Source organism: Carcharodon carcharias, chromosome 32, assembly GCF_017639515.1.
Source record: "Carcharodon carcharias isolate sCarCar2 chromosome 32, sCarCar2.pri, whole genome shotgun sequence".
NCBI lineage: Eukaryota > Metazoa > Chordata > Chondrichthyes > Lamniformes > Lamnidae > Carcharodon > Carcharodon carcharias.
This window is the reverse complement of record NC_054498.1, coordinates 21,567,741-21,587,346: the sequence shown is the minus strand read 5'-3', so window position 1 is coordinate 21,587,346 and position 19,606 is coordinate 21,567,741. Positions and strand designations below refer to the sequence as shown.

Genomic DNA, 19,606 nt, shown 5'->3' with positions numbered 1-19,606 from the left:
GGTGTTGAAAACTTTGAGCTGAGCAGCAATAGGATGATGACTGCCACTTTGTGGAAGATCTGGGCTAATACTTTAAGTGAAATGTTTCATACAAAAACTGTATTCTACCTCTTGTGAAGAGACTAAGGTAATATTTTAAATAGCTGGAATACCATCACTAATTGTTCATGATTTATGTGGTGACATCACAGTTTGTTACAAATGCAAGTTAAAAAGAAAGCCACCTCTTAATCAGGCTGGGCGTTTTGAACCTTGGGGCTAAAATTCCCCAAGAATTTCCAGAGCGCTAAGTTTCCTCACCAAGCAACAATTAAACTTTGATTGATCTGAAGCTATGTTATTTGAGAACCAGTGGGGCTTGTGGCCTCAAAGGGGCACAGCTGTATCATAACAGCAGAATAATACATTGCGTTACATGCTATATAGCAGTCTTTATGAATCAATGCATCATCAGAATACAATGAGCAATGCCATAGAAAATTTGCTTGCTTTATTTATACAGGGAAACAGTTTTAAATAAATAAAGATATTTTAAATAAAGTTATTTTCTGCAACTTTCTCAAATTGACCACTGAGTGCAAGCGTTATCTATAACTAAAGGTGATATTTAGACAACTTACTCTCAGGCATTTGCCAATGAAGCTCTAAAATTGTGGGCAGAATGCCCTCTCCTCCCATGGCGAGCTTGGTGGTGGGGGATGTAACGAAACTATAATAAGTTTCATAATATTACTGCGGTTTATTGTAAAGTAGGTTTATAGGTGTGAGTGTAGATGGTTCTATCTGTGTGATTTAATTAAATTAGAGTCAGATAGGCTGCAAGCTGGAAATTATCAAAAGAACTTAGGGGTAAAAGACATTTGAAATGCTAATGAGCAAACATGGAGGAGGTCTTAGCTTGTAGGGTGCGAAGGAAATTTGCATTTTTAGATAAGTGAAGGAGTTGTTTGGGTTTCAAAGGGATGGTAGGATGTTTAACAACTAACAAGATAAATAGGGCAAGGTTAGTATGCTAATTTTTCCTAAAAGGAAGTGACCATATTGGTAACATGAAAGATTTTTTATATTATTGGGAAAAATAGATTTCCAAAGACATATAGAACAATGGAATTTACAGATTAAAGAGAGAGAAACGTATATAAAGGAGAAAGGAAGAAAGGTGATGTTGGGGGGCCAAATAAGAACTAAAAGGGGTGTTTTTTTATTCATTCACAGGATATGGGCTTCGCTGGCTGAGCCAGCATTTATTGCCCATCCTTAGTTGCCCTTGAGAAGGTGGTGGTTGAGCTGCCTTTTTGAACCGCTGCAGTCCATGTGGTATAGATACACCCACAGTACTGTTAGGAAGGGTGTTCCAGGATTTTGACCCAGCGACAGTGAAGAAATGGTGATATATTTCCAAGTCAGGATGGTGAGTGACTTGGAGGGGAACTTCTAGGTGGTGGCATTCCCATCTATCTGCTGCCCTTGTCCTTCTAGATGATGGAGGTTGTGGGTTTGGAAGGTGCTGTCAAAGGAGCCTTGGTGAATTATTGCAGTGCATCTTGTAGATGGTACACACTGCTCCTACTGTGCATCGATGGTGGAGGGAGTGAATGTTTGTGGATGTGGTGCCAATCAAGCGGGCTGCTTTGTCTTGGATGGTGTCAAGCTTCTTGAGTATTGTTGGAGCTGCACTCATCCTTGCAAATGGAGAGTATTCCTTGTTGTAAAATAGCCTTGGGGAAGCCTCCAGCCATGTTTGCAAAAGTCTGCTGTGTCCAATAACTAAAGCTGGAGAAAAGCCTTTGGAATTCCACTGTTGAGTGGGTGCTGTGGTAAATTTGCTGGCTTCCTATTTACATTTAAAATCTATATTGGACTGTTGCCTCAAAGTGGGTGTGTAGTTGGGAGTCAGTTTAATTATGAATTTAGGGATTTGCAATAATATTAAGTAACTATAAACTTATGTAAATGCTTGAAATCTTTTTTGTTAATAAATGTTTTAATTTAGTTTTTAAAATATCTAAAGGTGTTAGTGTACTTATTACTTCTGAATTCAGTGCCCAAATCTTCTCGTAATAAATACAAATTTCAAAACCGTTGTGATAGTGTGGCCACGTTTCCCTTGTGGATTTGGTCCGCCTGGCACACATCACCTGCTACTTCTTGCCAGGGTATTTAATCAGGCAGGAGGGTCCTGGGTCTTCACCCTGATTATGTTGGTGGCCAGAAGGTCCATGGATGGCCTTCCTGCCCCACAGGAAATTGAGGCCCTTAAGTGGGCAATTAATGACCACTTAAGGGCCTTATCCTGCCACCTCTGGTACTATCCCAATGGCTTGTAGGGCTCACCATGCGAGAAGCAAACCAAAGGCTCAGTGTCTGAGTCAGGGACTTGTCATTATGAAAGGGAGGGGGGGGGGGGGGGGGGGGGGGGGTGCCCAGTGAGAGCCACACCCTTGCCCTTGCTGCCGACCACCCCCTTCCCACCCTGCAAAACCCCTCCCACCATCACCTGCAGCTCTCAGCAGGTGGGACTTCTGTCCTCAGGGTTCCTGATCCCGGGGAAGGTCCACCACTGACTTTTAAGTGCCTTAGTGGCATTTAATTTGGCAGGTCTTCACTAAAAGAGAGGACTTGAGGCTCCTGCCAGCTCTCTATCGCCTCCATTAAATCCAGCCCTGTATGTGGAGGTACATGATTTTATCTCTGATTTTCCTGCTCTCTCTTACATTGTTCTGAGCCAATAAAAGTAAAATGATTCTGTGTGATAGGTTATAGTTTTACCAATCAAAAGAAATGTAACTAATAACTTAACATAAGTAGTCTAAGAATAAATTATTGAGGAATCATTGCATCTTTATAAAGAAAGGATAAGTGAATCCGAAATGTGTCTATGAAAACTACAGTATATTGCATGTAAAATACATTTGCCAGAATTGGATCCCTTTAAAATCAGAAGACCTATCATTTGATAAAGATACTTTCAGATACTTCAAATCAGCAGTTACAACCATAGCTCTCTATGATGTCACCTCAATCTTGTAACCAGTAACTCCGCATTTCTACAGGATAATGGCAAGCAAAATGTTAAAATGTTGCATGTAGAACATAAAATGAAAAAGAGTCAAAGAACTAATCAAGGGGTGGAATTTAATCCTAGAATCCCAATGATACGAACACTCTTTACTTCCTAAACTCTGTACTTTGTAGCTTTCTCCAGGTATATATTATCTTGATTTATAATCTGTTCTCAGCAAATAACAGTGTTTATAAGTTTTAATGCAATATGACCCCTCCTCAGCACAATTGGCTCTACACTGGCAATGAATCATTGTGAGTCACTACATTTTTGCTTGAGACAAATAACAAATTTGGTACAGTCACTAATTATTATTGGAACAAACATAAATTCAGCAAAGTTAAGGCTAATCATGCTAATTGTTTAAAAATATTAACTACAAGATGCAGCCATTGTTCCTACATTTCTAAGCTTATAATTAAATTTATTATTATGTTGAGAGTTATGGCAAAACTAAATTGGAGTAGTGAATTTAATCCTGGACAACATTAATAAGTTAATGCCATTATGACTGCATTTTTATTCATGCACTGCTCCATTTTAGACACATAATATAGTCCATTTACCAATATTTAGATGATTTTAACATCTTAACAAAAGAGAGAAATGCACAGCTATCATGATCATGTCTTAATGGCAATAAGCCTATGAATGTTTTATATATTCCTATGAGACATATTCTAAACAGGTATAGGTGTATATCACATGTATGTGTGTAGAGATAGAGTTGCTAGCAATTTCAGAAGAAACCATATAGTGTGTATTAAAGAGGTGCAAGCCACTCTCCAACTTTCCAGTTTCTTGATCTATCTCTGGGGTTAGGCTCGCAAGAGGAAAGGTGAATGAAGGGCATGGTAGTATCCTTATTTTTATTCTGGAGATTAGTTCCATCTTTTTTATAGTTTATTAAACATAATCAAACATAATATATTTCACAATAATGAATTGGAGTAACCAGCTTACAACCAATGCCTCAGAATTTTCAATAATATTAACAGTGAGGCTGTAGGCACTTGCCACTATTATTAGGTAAATCTGACGGCAACTTCTGGATCTGCACATGTGCAGTTCATTGGGGAAATCGGAAACTGCTGTCAGAGATGTCCTGGTCCTCCACAGGGTGTGCTGTTGCAATCTTCGCTGATGGAATCAATATAGAATCACTGACGGACGTTAACTTAAACTAGTTGTTTCTGATGGCATACTAAGTCATAAATACTGCTGCACAATCTCCCTGGCCCTAAAAATATAATTTATAAATGTGGTGTCTCATTTTCTCAGAAGAAAATTTAAATGCTGCAGATTTAATATTTTTTAAGTTTGTGTTTTCTTATTTAAATTTCTCCCTTAATCTCATGTGTATCTTTATTTTGCTTTCTGAACAATAATTTAAACATAATTTCTATTTGCTGCTTTTTAATTTGTGCTTTGCAACCTGTGAAAATTCTTCAATCTGATTGGTTGATCAGTTTCCCTAATGCCTGGCTTGTTCACAGACTAAACAGATCCCCTGCAGAAGTTCCCAAATTCAAACTGACTTTGGGAAAGATGTCTGCACTCTCGAGTCTGCTAAAACTTTGGGGGAAGTTATTTTGCAGGTGAACAGCAAGAGCTGTTCCTTTACAGCTGACCACAAAATCTGGGCCATAATGTTTGTGCATAACAGAAATTCCTGGTTTTGGATGTTAATAAATGGCTATTCATGAAAACAAAGTTGCTTTTTGCATTGAAAAATTGATTTCAGCAACATAACTAACACAAAAGTGCAATAAAAATGAAATCATCCAATAATTTGAATTCAGTGGCTTTGGCTTAAGAGAGGTAAACTCCTATATGTAATTATGTTTGTGAGGAATAAATGCAGAATAAAAGGATATATTACTATAATGCCAAATGCATGTGTTATTTGAGCATGCTGCTGTAAAATAAGGCAAAATATTGCCTTCAAATAAATCTCTAAGCAGCTGCAGCTTCCAGCATGCAAATCTTCTTCTCATTTTCCCAATATCTGGTTTGGCTGTAGATTCAACATTGATCACATCATAATGCAAATGGGATTTAAATTTCAGTGAAGGATTTGTTGTAATTAAAGATGACTGGAAATAACAAGCATTACATTGATATGAATATGACAATCGGGTATAGTGTAAATAATTGAGAAGCAATATCAATGCTGTTCTATCAAAGGTATAGCTATTTCTGTGCACTATGCTTAGCATCTACTACTGTGCTGAGGCACAAAATTTATCACACACACTTTGCTTTTAGCACAAAACTTATCTGTGGTTTAACTTTTCCACCACACTCCCTTCCTTGCCTCCTCTCCATCCCCAGTCAGTGACTTACCAATACATGCTGTATGATGCTGTGTGAATCCAGGAGGACACTTGCACGTAAATCCACCAATTGTATTGACACAAAGGAACTGACAATTGTGCTGCTTTGTAGCACATTCATCCAAATCTATAAAAAAGAAAGCAATAGCTTAATCCATAATGGAGTTAAACAGAAAGACAAAGCTTTTTGTTTTTTACTACAGCTTCCCCTTCCCAAGCCCAAAGTATATATCAATGCTATGACGACAATTTCAAGACTTAGCTGCCCTATTATTGATAGTGAGCAGGCAGTCACTACTTGCACCATTTTGTGATTGAAACCCACAGGCCTAATTGTTCTGTAGCCATTTCATTTACATAAGAGATGGGTCAGCAGTAATCACCACTTGCTATGTTTAAACCAGCACTGTTGAAACCAAATTAAAACATATGTTACAACATTGTTTTAGTCGATGAAATTATTTTTAAAATAAATCTTAAAAGCAGATCTAGAGCTCTAGTTCTACATTTACTACAAGAGGGGTTTGGGAGACAGGGCGAGGAGGGGGAGAGGAAAACAAAAAATCCAGTCCATATGGTCCAACTGGACCAAATGCTTCTACTCACCATTACCATCATTGGGAATCTTGATTTCAGATGGACATTGTTTAATTCCAGCCAGTAGTAAATTTAAACCCTTAAGCTAATCAGTTGGACTGCCCAGTGGAAAATAGTCCAAACAAATGCCCAGCTTAATAGACCATGGGCTAGATTTCCTTCTTTCCCCCTTACAGCATCAGGGTGGAACTTAGGCTGGTCACCATAATCTCTTCATAACTCCAATCCATTTACATCAATCAGAGATCATTAGATATTCATAGCAAGTTTCCAGTGGTAATCTGGCCAGTGACCCCAGGAAAGAATCAATAGTGCTGCGGTAAGACTCCTTCTGCAGCACTTTAAGTGCCAGGAACAGTGTTAAAAAGGCAGAAGAGCCCTGAGGAAATCAAATAATTTCTGCCTGAAGGCCTTGACTACAAGGCCCTCTTCTGTCCCTCTTTCTGGAGCCTTCACATTGCTACCCTAGCAAGTACTGCCAGAATTCACCTGGCGGTTCCGTGGAACAGTGCACACAGGGACAAACTGGAGCAAGTTGGGCTTGGAACCAGAACATGGCATTTCTGCCAGAAATTGGGTGCGTCAGGGAAGGAGTGGCCAAATGGTCCTTGGCTGGGACTATGGCAGGAATTGTGAATTCAGAATAGTGTGGAGAGGCAGTGGTAGACCTTGCTGCCCAATTCTGTCACTAATCCATCTAATTTTGGATGGGATGCGGAAGGGGGATTCCAGTCCCATGTGCCTATCAATTACAATGCAAGTTTCATAATCTAAAATGAATTCAGATTTGAAAACTAGATAATAAAAATTGCTGAATATGGAATGGATATGCTAATTCTTCTTAATTCATTAATTATTATTAGAGATTTTCAGTAAAAACATTTAATTCTACATGGTCTATACTTGCATAGAAATTACACAGATTAATACAGTGCCAAAACAAGCCATTTAGCCCTATTAGTTTATGCTGATGTTAACATTCTCCACAAAACTCTTCCCATTGAGAACGAGGAGCTGTTAGAAAGGCTATCTTTACTTAAAATAGATAAGGTACCAAGATGGGATGAGATGCATCCAAGGGTACTGAGGGAAGTGAGAGTGGAAATTGCAGAGGCACTAGCGATAACCTTCTGGTCTTCCTTGGACACAGGGGTGGTGACAGAGGACTGGAGAATTGAGAAAGTTACACCCTTGTTCAAAAAGGGGTGCAAGGATAAAGCCAGCAACTACAGGCCAATCAGTTTAGCCTCAGTGGTAGGGAAACTTCTGGAAACTATAGTTCTGGACCAGACAACAGACTTGTGAGCAAAGTTTTAGCTCATGGGATACAAAGAAAAGTAGGCACTTAGGTAAGAAATTGACTGAGTGACAGGAAACAGAGTGGTGATTACTTGGTGTCTTTCAGATTGGAGGAAAGTTTGTACTGGAGTTACCCAAGGTCAGTGTTGGGACTCTTGCTCTTCCTGATATATTTTAATGACCTAGATTGTGGTATTCAGGACATTGTTTCAAAATTTTCAGATGATACGAAGATTGGAAATTTGTCAACTGTGATGAGGATAGTTTTGAACTTCAAAAGGACATAGATATGTTGGTGTATTGGGCAGACAAGTGGCAGATGAGGTTCAATGCAGAGAAGTGTGGGGTGATTTATTTTGGCAGGAAGAATATGGAGAAACAGTATAAAATAAAATGAGATGCTCTAATAGAGGTGCCGGAACAGAGGGGGATCTCAGTGTATATGTACATAAGTCATTAAAGATGGCAGGGCATGTTAGAGAGCAATTAATAAAGCACATAGTATCTTAGGCTTTATTAATAGGGGCATTGAGTACAAGACTAAGAGGGTCATGTTGAATTTGTATAGGTACTAATTAGGCCTCATCCTGTTTTTTATTCATTCATGGGATGAGGGCATTGCTGGCTAGGCCAGCATTTATTGTCCATCCCTAATTGCCCTTGAGAAGGTGATGGTGAGCTGCCTTCTTGAACTGCTGCAGTCCATGTGGTGTAGGTACACTCACAGTTCTATTAGGGAACAAATTCCAGGATTTTGACCAATGTGGAGTCCAGTTCTGGATGCCATACTTGAGCAAGGATGTGAAGGTATTGAGAGAGTACAGAGGAGATTCATAAGAATGATTCCAGGAATAAAGAACCGTAGCACTGTAAATGTGAGGATAGATTGGAGAGGTTAGAACTGTTTTCCTTGGCGAAAAGAAGGCCGAGAGGAGACTTGATAGAGGTGTTCAAGATCCTGAGATGTATGGGCAGGGTAAATAGTGAGAAACTGTTCCCACTCAAGACAGCATCAAGAACTAGAGGGCACAGATTCAAAATAATTGGCAAAAAGAGTAATCGTGATGCGAGGAAAAATACTTTGACCCAGAGGATTGTTGGAGTCGGGAATGAACTTCCTGAGAGGGTGGTGGACGCAAAAGGGAATTGGATTGCTATCTGAAAAGAAGGAATGTGCAAAGCTATAGGGATAAGGCAGGGTAGTGGGACTCAGTAGAATGCTCTTTCAGAGAGCCAGTGCAAACTTGATGGGCCAAATGGCCTACTTCTGCACTGTAAAGATTCTGTGATTCATTCCATCTACCTCAGTTCGGCCTTTCAGTATATCTTTCTATCCCCTTTCCTCTCATGTACTCATCTTGTTTCCTGTTGAAAGCATCTAAGCTTTTTCCTTCAAACATTTTGTGTAGTACCATGTACAGTCCTGATCTCAATGTTGAAAAAAGGACAAAGAAGCACTGGAGAAAGGCTGGCACCAGAGCAGAAAGGTTACAGCTATCAGGAAAGATTGAACAGGTTGGGCCTTTCTTCTTTAGCAAAGGGAAGACTTCAAGGAGACCTGATAGAGGTGTTTACAAATATGAATGGGTTGGACAGGATAGGTTCTAACTGCTCTCCAAGTAAAGAAATTGTCCCTTATTTCCCTATTGGATTTACACGTTAATATGGCTCCTAGTTTTGGATTCTCCCAGAAGTAGAAACATTCTCTCCACATCTATCCACTCAAAACAAAAATAAGAGAAAAGCAAAAATAAGCAAAGAAAAGGAAAAAAAAAGGGGGCAGAGATTATGGTCTGAAATTGTTGAACTCAATGTTTAGTCTGGAAAGCTGTAAAGTGCTTAATTAAAAGATGAGGTGCAATTCCTAAAGTTTACATTGAGTTTCACTGGAACAGTGTAGTAGACTGAGGACAGAGATGTCAGCATGAAAGTTGGGGATTAAATGACAAGCCACCAGAATGTCATGCTTGTGGACTGAATGGAGGTGTTCTGCAAAGCGGCCACCCAGTCTGCGTATGGTCTCTCCAGTGCAGAGAAGAGCACATTGTGAGCAATGAATACAGTAGGCTAGATTGAAAAAAGTACATGTACATTTCTAAAATGAGTTGAAGGAGAAATTGTTCAATGAGAGAACAAATTCAGCCAGGAGGAGGAGAGTGGTGGTCAATGGGAACTGGTTGAACTTCTGTTCAAGAAAGAAGTGGACAGCCCTCAGACCATCCTGGTGGTGAACAGAAGTGTAGTGAGATTGGACGTCCATGGTAAAGAAGAGATGGCTAGGGCCAGGAAATTGGAAACAGAAAATTGGAGAGCATCAGAAGGTTCACAGATGAAGGTAGGGATAGACTGGACAAGGGGAGAAAAAATAGAATCAAGGTAGGGAGAAATCAATTCAGTTGGACTGGAAGAGGCCGAAATGATAGGTCTACCAGGGCATGTCCTTTTTAGGGATCTTGGGAAGAGGTAGAAGCGAGCTGTTTATGGTTGAAGAACTATGAGGTGGGAAGCCCTGGGAGGAAGATCACCGAAGGAGATGAGGTCAATTATTGTACTGGAAACAATGGCTTGATCTTCAGTGGTAGGGTCATGGTCCAAAGGGAAGTGGGAGGAAGTTTCAGAGAGTTGGGATTCAGCCTCTGCAAGATAGAGGTCAGTTTGCCAGACCTACTGTCTACTTTTAGCTAATTTGCTATCCATTCAGCTATTTGTCTTCTGAAATTAGCAATGCGTGGAATAAAAGGGGAGAAAAAGTCCAGGTCCAGTGGATTGCTTATAGAAATTTAAATATATTTTTTTAAGAGTCCATTTCTCTTAGATGTCTCTAAGCAGAGTAAACATGAGGGAAGTCTGTTCCCCATCTATAAGGAGAAGTATCATAAGCTTAGCCTTTAAAAAAAAAGGAGACTGCCAGGATTTAAAGAATTGGAGGCCTGTCCCATTACTGAACGAGGATTAAAAGATTTTGACAAGTGTTATCGAAAACTTTATGAAGCATGTAGATGCCACTGATAGTTTTTATCCATTTTCTGTGGTGTCGTGAACTAGGGCTCATGGAGTCTGAATAAATGGTCAGCCATTTTGGACTGATATAGGGAGAAATTTATTCACACAAAAAGTTGTGAATCGTTGGAACACTCAACCGCGGGGGATTGTGGATTATCAGTCATTGAGTATATTCAAGACAGACAGATACATTTTTGGATACTAAAGAACAGTGCGGTTAAGGTAGAAGGACAATCAATCATGATCTTAATGAATGGTGTGGCAGGCTTGTAGGACTGAGGTGCCTACTCCTTCTCCTATTTCTTATGTTCTCAGTCCTATGGAGTCATAGGCCAGGATATTGCAGACAGTGCAGACAGAGTGGCCTCGATCAGAAACGCATTAGAGCTCATGAAAGAGAGTTGGAGATGGCCTATCTTTTGCACTTAAGGTTAAGAAAAGGCCTTTGATCGGGTCCCTCATGTGTTTTTTAATATTTTTGGAAGCATTTGGGTTTGTGAAATTTTTATTCAGTGTACTGGAATATTTATTAATGAATTTTTAGCTGTGTTATAGAACTTATTTAATTATAGGTTCTAAATAACTGGAAAACAGCATTTTTACATGTCAGAACACTGAAAATGTCTAGTAATGTCCTCTGTAAATTACCAACTGAAACATCATCAGAAAAAGTAATTATTTTTGGTAACTTCCCCATATTTTCCCACACCATTTCTTCTTGGACTTCATCTGCAGCTGCCTTAACTTTTTTCTTGAATTAATTGTCTACAACTGAGGAAATGGGCGTCCTATTACATGTCAAACCTTGCCCAATCTTGAGTCCAAAAAGCTGTTAGGAGGTGCCATGGAACGAATGTCCTCCTGGAGTTACATAGTTAAGTTCAGCAACTGATAAGGAACTGGCCATCGGAAATTTGACGTTAATTCTCAAAAGCAGCAACCCTGCCATTATTGTTACCACTTACATGATAACTTTGAGTTTAACCATTCTTCGCTGATAAATTGGCCTGCCTTTTAGATGATTAAATTGTGGTGTTTAAATGAAATAAAGCAATAATAGTTGCTGTTTTCAGTAGCTAAAAACGATCAATTTACTCATTTAGGTCAGTTGAACGTAAGTATAGAGACAAATAATCTTTAGATCAGGATAAGTTGTGATGCAAGAACTTAATATTGTATTCACCTTTGCAACTTTTTCCATTTTCTTGCAACAAGTATCCTCTAGGACATGCACATTGGTAACTCCCTTCTGTGTTCTTGCAGATGAAATTACAGGGTTTTGGTGCTTGTACACATTCATCAAGATCTAGAATTTAAGGAAATTATGAATGATAAACTTGCTGATATGTATCATGTGTGTCATGGTTGTTATAGAAAATAGAAGAAAGTATTTTTGGAAAGTTTCAAAGCGAGACTTGCAACTATTAAGAAATTCAAATTAAAGTATAATTTATTGGAATGTCCTGCGGGGAACACACACCATATAAAAACTGATGATACACATACAACAGTTATATGTGCTTTGCTCAACAGATGCATGGTATCTAAGATTCGGATATCTATTGATGTCAGCTTGCCTTCCTCTTAAACGCCAACAATTCTAAGGAAGGGAGAATACTTACCCAGTTTACTGCAGTCGAGGCTTCCATTTCTCTAAGGCAGGATGTCCCTCGATCAAGAGCTGCAGCCCAATCAGAGGACCGGCAGCTCTTCAGTTCCAGCAGTAGCCACCACTCCCAGGGCACCACTGGGCAGCAGGCTCCAGACTAGCAGCCATCTAGGAGGCCTAGAATCCAGGTAAATGGGGTTTGCACTCACCAGCACCAATAAGGCATACCCTAAGGGGGGACACGGCTGATCATTAGGACACAGAGTGTCTGCCAGCATGGACGGCACTTGCTGGTGGAGTGGGGCCCTCCATGGACCATAGGGAGCAAAGGCCCCCTCACATGAGCCTGCAGGAAGGCTGCATCCCGACTATTATCTATAACTTCACTCTATTTCCTTTTCTAGCTGCTGCCTACTCAGGCTGAACCTAAAGATCCTTGGTTGAGCTCAAAAGTGCCTATCCTATACATGACAGAGACTGTCAATCACTCAACTCTGCCTTTATTTAATTTTCATTGCTATTCAAACCCCACCCTTATCCCCATCACTTAGAGGCTCAACTTCTTGTCACTGTCCTGCCGACTCCACCATTCATAAACTCTATCACCACATTCTATTCTCTTTACCCCTCACCCATGTCTTTGCCAGCTTTCATGGCCACCCTATCTTCCAACTTATTGAGTTGAACATCTTTGTTCTCGTTCACAAATCTTACTATGGCAACACCTTGGTCACCTCCTTAACTCTATTGGGACACTGAAGGATGGGGGAGGTCGGCGGGGAGGGTAGGATTTTCAACTTAAAGTCAATGTCACAATAAGTGCTCCAGCTAGCTCTCTGAAAATATTTTTTCGAACTATCTCCATTGGTTAAGCAACTTAGCGCTTAGTACAATTGGGACCTCCTGCGGAGTACATGCTTCACCCATTCATACCCTAAAATTGTCAAGGGAGTCCTACAAAGGCCAAGGACCACAACTTGTATATCTAAATAGCTCCTTACCTCTTTTGTGTTGCAATCCTGAGCATCTATTCAAAGGTTTCTCTGAAAATTGAATTAGATGGACAATCTTTCTCCCCTGGTTTCATTTTTTTCAGGTGAGAATTGAGTAGTTAGCAGTTCAAACCTTCCCTCACTATCTTGTTACTATTTTCTGTACATAACTTTCGACCATCAGTGGCACTGCCTCCAGCCTCTCAGCAGTATTCTCTCTGGAACTCCCTCTCCCCGAATGTCCCTGCATTGCTGCTTCTCACCTTCAAACATTTTCCCTACAATCATGTTCTTTGTTATACAGTAGCATCTAATTTTTCTCCTAATGTTGCTGACATAGGTTTCTCTTCTGTGAAGTATTTTGGGACATTTACTACATTAAAGCTACCTAAATGCATGTTTTTGTGTGTTTGAAAATAGTGTACCTATATACGTTATATACAAATTGGATTAACTATCAAACATGTTTGGATCCTGACTACTAGCTGACATCAGATTTAATGTGTTCAAAAATGAACGGTTACAATTTTCCACATGCATTAAGTTGGTGATTACTTGCATTTGTTATTTTCTTAATGTATCCTAACAACTCTGTATGTATGATCTATCTCCTAGTACCTACAAACATTTTTTAAATACTTGCCCACACAAGATACGCCAGATAGGTCTGTGGTGTAACCAGTCTTGCATAGACATCGATATGATCCTACAGTATTAATACATTGTCCATTCTGACACAGGTTTGCAAGAACTCGACATTCATCAATATCTGAAACAAAATAAAATATTGGTTAAAGGTAGGCCAGATGCAATAAAACTGGGTTAAAAGAATTTTCTGCCCTTTTCTCCTGAAGGTACTGATTGATGCGGTAGAATTCCCACAGCACAATTGCCTATATTACCTTTCCCAATCGGTTATTTCTCCTGTGTTCCCAGACAGTAACTATGAAGTATGTCAAACTGAAATTGGAATTCTCCTTTGCATGACGATGAGGCCAAATATAGCATCTATAACACTCTTCAGCCAAGATCAGAAAACTCAACACAACTCAAGGACTAAAACAAAAGCAAAATAGTGTGGATGCTGGAAACCTGAAATAAAAGCAGAAAGTGCTGGAAAAACTCAGCAGATCTGACAGCATCTGTGCAGAGAGAAACAGAGTTCGCACTTCGAGTTGAATTTGACTCTTCTTAAGAACTCTGTTTCTCTCTCCACAGATGCTGCCTGACCTGTTCAGTTTTTCCAGCATTTTTTTGTTTTTATTATAAATCAAGGACTAATCAGGGACCATTCTAATTGGTGTTATTGGGTTTGTGTGCACACAGACACAAAAATGTGTTTTTATATAAATTATATATTCATTAGAAAAGTCAATGACCTGAAACATTAATTCTGTTTCTCTCTCCACATATAGTTGCCTGACTTACTAAGGACTTCCAGCATTTTCTGTTTTTATTCCAGATTTCCAGCATCTGCAGTATTTAGCTTTTGCCCCAAAATGGTATGCTTGGTATAATCCTGTGGTATAGAAACGAGCACAAACATCTATCCGAAGTTTACCCTTACAGGACTGAATTTAGGACTGCTGCTATATGGTGTCTACATTTAAAGATACATAGCAGTTTTTAATCTTAAGGTAAAACAGTAGTAGAGCTAGCAACATTTTTACTTTGCAAGATAAAACGAGTGAGGAATTTGACAGTGCAGTAAAAGTAAACAAGGGGAGTGTCAAAGCCGAAGACCTTCAAATTCTATTATATCAACAGGTCTGCTGCATGAAATAGGTCCAAACAGGACTGTTCCATTCGTTACTCCACAGCACATATGCCAAAGTACACTTATGAGCAGTGCCTGAGAGCAGGTTGTCACAAGAATTAATATTGCCTCCAGAACCTGAATTCAGAGGAGGAAGAATATATTAGATTTGAAGACAGTAGCGAATGCAAGATGATTCAAAGATGTCACTAACCAAGTAGCTGTGTTGACCACGTATCCCTTAGATTGTTTCCTCACAATTATATGTGCAAGACTGCCTTATGAATTCATTTGGACAAACTAACAACCTTTCCAATTCTTTCATTGCCATACAATAAGGTATAGCTTACTATTCTCACAGTCAAAACTCTCCAAGGGAATGTTGCACCAAATACCCTTGCAACACAATGTAACAGTACAATGTATGTCATACATACATACATACATCACATACATGGAATGCAGGATGGTCAGTTGTGTGAGATTAGGTATGTTTTTCACACTTGCAACTTCTCAATGCTACGTTTTTGTTTGGAGGGCAAATGGGCTCATAAAATGATGGGGCAAACCTGCCCCAGAGAATGACCAACACCTAACACCAATTACATGATTTCATGGGCCCACATTGAACATATTTTTTATTTGTTCATGTGATGTCAGCATTATTTGCAAGGCCAACATTTGTTGTCAACTCTAACTGCTCTTCAGAAGGTGAAGAACTGCTTTCTTGAACCGTCTACAGTCCATGTGGTGTAGGTGTACCCACAGTGCTGTTAGGGTGGGAGTTCCAGGGTTTTGAACCAGTGACAAGGAAAGATCAGCGATACAGTTCCAAGTCAGGATGGTGTGTGGCTTAGAGGGAACTCACAAGTGGTAGTGTTCACATGCATCTCCTGCCCTTGTCCTTCTAGGTGGTAGAGGTTGCAAGTTTGGAAAGCTCTGTTGAAGAAGCCTTGGCGAGTTGCTGCAGTGCATCTTGTATTTGCTGCTGCCACTGTCTACTGGTTTAATTTGATGGATGTGGTGTAAATCAAGCGGGCTGCTTCATCCTGAATAGTGTCGACCTTCTTGAGTGTTGTTGGAGCTGCAATCATCCAGGCAAATGGAGAGTGTTCCATCAAATTCCTGGCTTGTATCTTACAGATGGTGGACAGGATTTGAGGAATCATGAGGTGAGTTAGTCGCCACAGAATTCCCAGCCCCTTATTTGCTCTTAACGCTCCAATATTTATGTGGCTTGTTCTGTTAAGTTTATGGTCAATGGTAACTCCCAAGATGTTGATGGTGGGTCACATTCAGTGATGTAATGCCATTCAATGTCGGGGGAGATGGTTAGATTATCTCTTGTTGGGCATGGTCATTGCCTGGCACCTGCATGGCGCGAATCATCAGCTATGAGCGGATAAACAAAATAATACAATGCGAGGCTAGATTCCTTACCCTAACTCAGAGCTAACAGCATGCTTCTTTCGCTAAGTCCTGCAAATGCTGCTCAGTGACTTATTGTTCCAAAAAGAAGCACTGAGCACAACTGCATGTCAGAAAGTATATTGCCACTGAAACATGTTTGAAGGTTTGTCTTGCAAACAGAATTCCAACATTTCTTCTTCTCTTGTTTCTCTAGGTATATCACTAGAACTAGCTAGAACTTCAAGGACAATTAAAAATAATAGGCCTCACAGCATATTACCTTTATTCAAATCACCGACGGTGAGGTCGGCGGCGAACACCCACCTGATGATCCTGCAACACATCATCCCTCTCTCAATGCAAATGTGAGTGCTCTCTCTCCTGCTTTTGACTCTGCTGCCATTTACTAATGATCTCTACGTTGGTTCACAGGGAGCTCTGCCAAGGGACCGACACCTTCAGCCAGCCAGTTCCTCAGCTCAGTCCACATCCTCATCTGCTGCCAAGAGGACACTTCCTCCAGTGATGAGGTGGAAATAAGCAGCCTGGAATTCCCGTCACAGCGCTTACACACACCCTTCACCAGTGCAGAGAGACACAGCTTGGTGGGACTTAGATCTAGAGAAGGCTCAGGTTCACAATCTGGTGGTCACCACACGGACACATGTCCACAGCAGGAGGAGGCAGGGTCAGCAGAGCTCCCCAGCACTTGGAGAACTGCTGGGGAGGTGGCATCTGTGAGGTCTGAGTCAGATCATGAACCTCTGGGTTTGGCCTTCCAACTCATTCTGGAGAGTCAGCAGAAGGTGGGGAAACATCATGCAGAGCTGTTGAAAGCCCACAACAGAGTGACATGTGAGTTGGAGGAGTGCATCTGCCTGCTCTCTAATGCAATGTTGCCCACATGTGTGTACATGGAGGTCTCCATTGGAAGAATGGCGGATGCCATGGAGGCCCTGGTCCAGCAGAATTCTGAGATGTGCGCAGACCTACACTCCATTGTGGTAGCCATGGGTGAGTTCCTGCAATGGCAACGTGAGAAGGAAAAAGGGCACCTCGATGTGCCTACACGTGGTCTTTCTCCTCAAGGAGGCTGGCCAGGGCCCTCAGGCACCTGAGGGGAGGAAGGGTGACACTGGATACCCTTGGGTCATCCACTGAGGAATCTGAAGCTGTCCTCTCCCTCAGAGTCCCCTTTGCCTGTGGCACCCTCATCCTCTGTCACTGCAAAGGGAGCTGCTGGCCCACGAGTGATTCTGGGAGGAAAAGTGTATGCGTGTGGCAGGGCCTTTCAGAGCCTTGTGCAAGCACTTCCACACGCACGCGGATCCTTCATGTTTCACATTCATCTCAATGTCCTGAGCATTTTGAACGCTGCCTGCTGGGGTTCACTTTCAGTTGTCCAATTGAGCTGACCTGCATCTCCATCCACACAATGATCACACGCACATGCAGCACCTGACCTTGCCTAACAGGACTCTTGTTTCGTTTTCGATTTAGCAAGCATGGTCTGGTTTCACTGCATTGTGCGCTACCCCGTCTTTTCCTCTCCCCCAATCACCTATTTCCCATCCCCATCACAGTTGACCCCCGCCAGCATCAACTTCCACCTCCCCTCCGTTACCTACCAGCACGACCCTTTTACTTTGGGGATGTCCAGGTGAACATGCATGTTCCCTTCCTTCCTGAAAATCCCACCCTCATCCACATTCACCTTCTTCCCACCCCCAGGATCCATGTCTGCCTCCAGGCCACCACCAACCACCCTCGCCGTCCCTTCTGTTACTACTGTTGAACCCTCACCCTGCTACCCCACTCTGCCCTCAGTCATATTCATCCTTCCTCCATACCATGCCTAGCCTCAGTTCGCTCCCCAGGAGGAAGACATGGACCTATCCGACCCTGCTGTTCGTGTTCACCTGAACATCCCCCTTCCTGCACCCCTTCCCCTCCTTCACACACCTTCTCTCCTCTGCACTCCTTCCCCCACGGAACCCCTCCCCTCCCCAGTACTTCCACACCCCCAGACTCCCCCAGCTTAGTCCCTCTCCCTTCCTGACTCCTTCCTCCACCCTCACCTCTTCCCCAGCCTTGCTTCTTCCTCCAGCCTTACTCCTTCCTCCACTCTTACTCCCTCCTCTCTCCCTGCCCCTTCCTCTCCCTGGATACCCTCCCCTCTCCACGCCCCTTCCTCCCCCTGGTCATGCCACCGAGCATGCCCAATGCTGGCGGGCACAGAAAATGATAGCCCATGTGTGCCCAAATAGATGGCATTGCCATGGGATTCCCTTCTAGGCCCAGCTCTCGCAAACATCTTTGTTGGGTTCCATGAGAAATGTGTCTTTGAAGGAATAACACCTAACCATCTACCCCTTGCATATTTCCGATATGTGGAAGATACGTTTGCTATATTTAAATCTGCAGTTGCATGTAATAATTTCCTTACATGTCTCACTGGACTCCATCCTGTGCTCATATTCATCTTTGAAATGGAGCAGTCAAATGAACTAGCTTCCCCTGATGTACTAATTGAGAAATATCACGGTCTATTGCAAGCCTACTATAAATCAATATATGCTTTGAGATTCTTACAGTTCCACAAGATTGGCCTATTGGCAACCTGATAAATAGGGTCCCAGCCATTTGCTCATCATACAAGCTTGATGCCGAAATAGGGCATGCCAAAGGCATCCTGCGAGATAATGGCTACTCTGATCAGATCATTTCGTGTGTATACCATGCAAACTCATGAATGGACCTAAGACCTTGAAAATTGCCCAGGCTACCTCAGATTACCCTGGAAAGGCAAGGTATCTCAAAAATTTGAGCAACAGGCAAAGCAGTAGCAACACGAGTGGTATTCACCACTAACAGGATGCTGCCATTAAGCCAAAAAGACATTCTGCCTATTACACAAATGGGTAATGCGGAGCTGAATTTCAATGCCAGTGTGTTGCTTGGTATGTAGGCCATAGGTCCCAAAGGCAGGCAGATCATATCAAACAGCATGTCCCTTCTGCCGTTCACAACGGGCAAGGTACAGACTGTACCCAACCAACCTGTGTTTGCAAAACTCAAAACAATGTGTCCAAAATGTGATTCCACAATTGGACAACATTTGTTAAACAATCCTCACTGTGCTAAGAATTATGCTGACAACCAATTTAAGGTTGTCAATCAGGCTCACAGTGTGGCACATCTGCGTGTACTGGAAGCTATGTATATTAATACACAGGGCCCTGTTCTTTGCAGACAGAAAGAACATGTACACACATTGCACCAGTTTCAGCTAAACAAAATAACTGACAGCCATTCGCTGGTTCATTCCTCAGGGCAATGCCTTGATCAATCAGAGTCAAGCTTCCGGTTTAAATTTCAAACAATGTTTGTCAGTTAACTGTCAATCACCATCAACTGGTGCATTCTCCATGGCATCACCTGTACCAGAGTTCACTTGCCAACCAATCAGCATTCTCTTCTCATACAGTTTAAATTGTTGTTCCCTTTACATTTGGTATTCTTGCGAATTCAATTGGAGTG

The 19,606-nt window shown here is 41.5% G+C and overlaps 1 protein-coding gene across 1 annotated transcript in view; it reads right to left on the bottom strand.

The window, feature by feature from the left end:
• Positions 1-19,606, bottom strand: part of LOC121272136 (fibrillin-1-like) — a 639,088-nt gene that overhangs the window by 14,388 nt on the left and 605,094 nt on the right. Inside the window, exons 58-60 of the mRNA XM_041178628.1 lie at positions 13,544-13,669; positions 11,483-11,605; positions 5,411-5,527 (exon numbers count right to left, since the gene is read on the bottom strand). Of these exons, the coding sequence (XP_041034562.1) occupies positions 5,411-5,527; positions 11,483-11,605; positions 13,544-13,669 (366 nt within the window). The remainder of the gene's footprint in view (positions 1-5,410; positions 5,528-11,482; positions 11,606-13,543; positions 13,670-19,606) is intronic.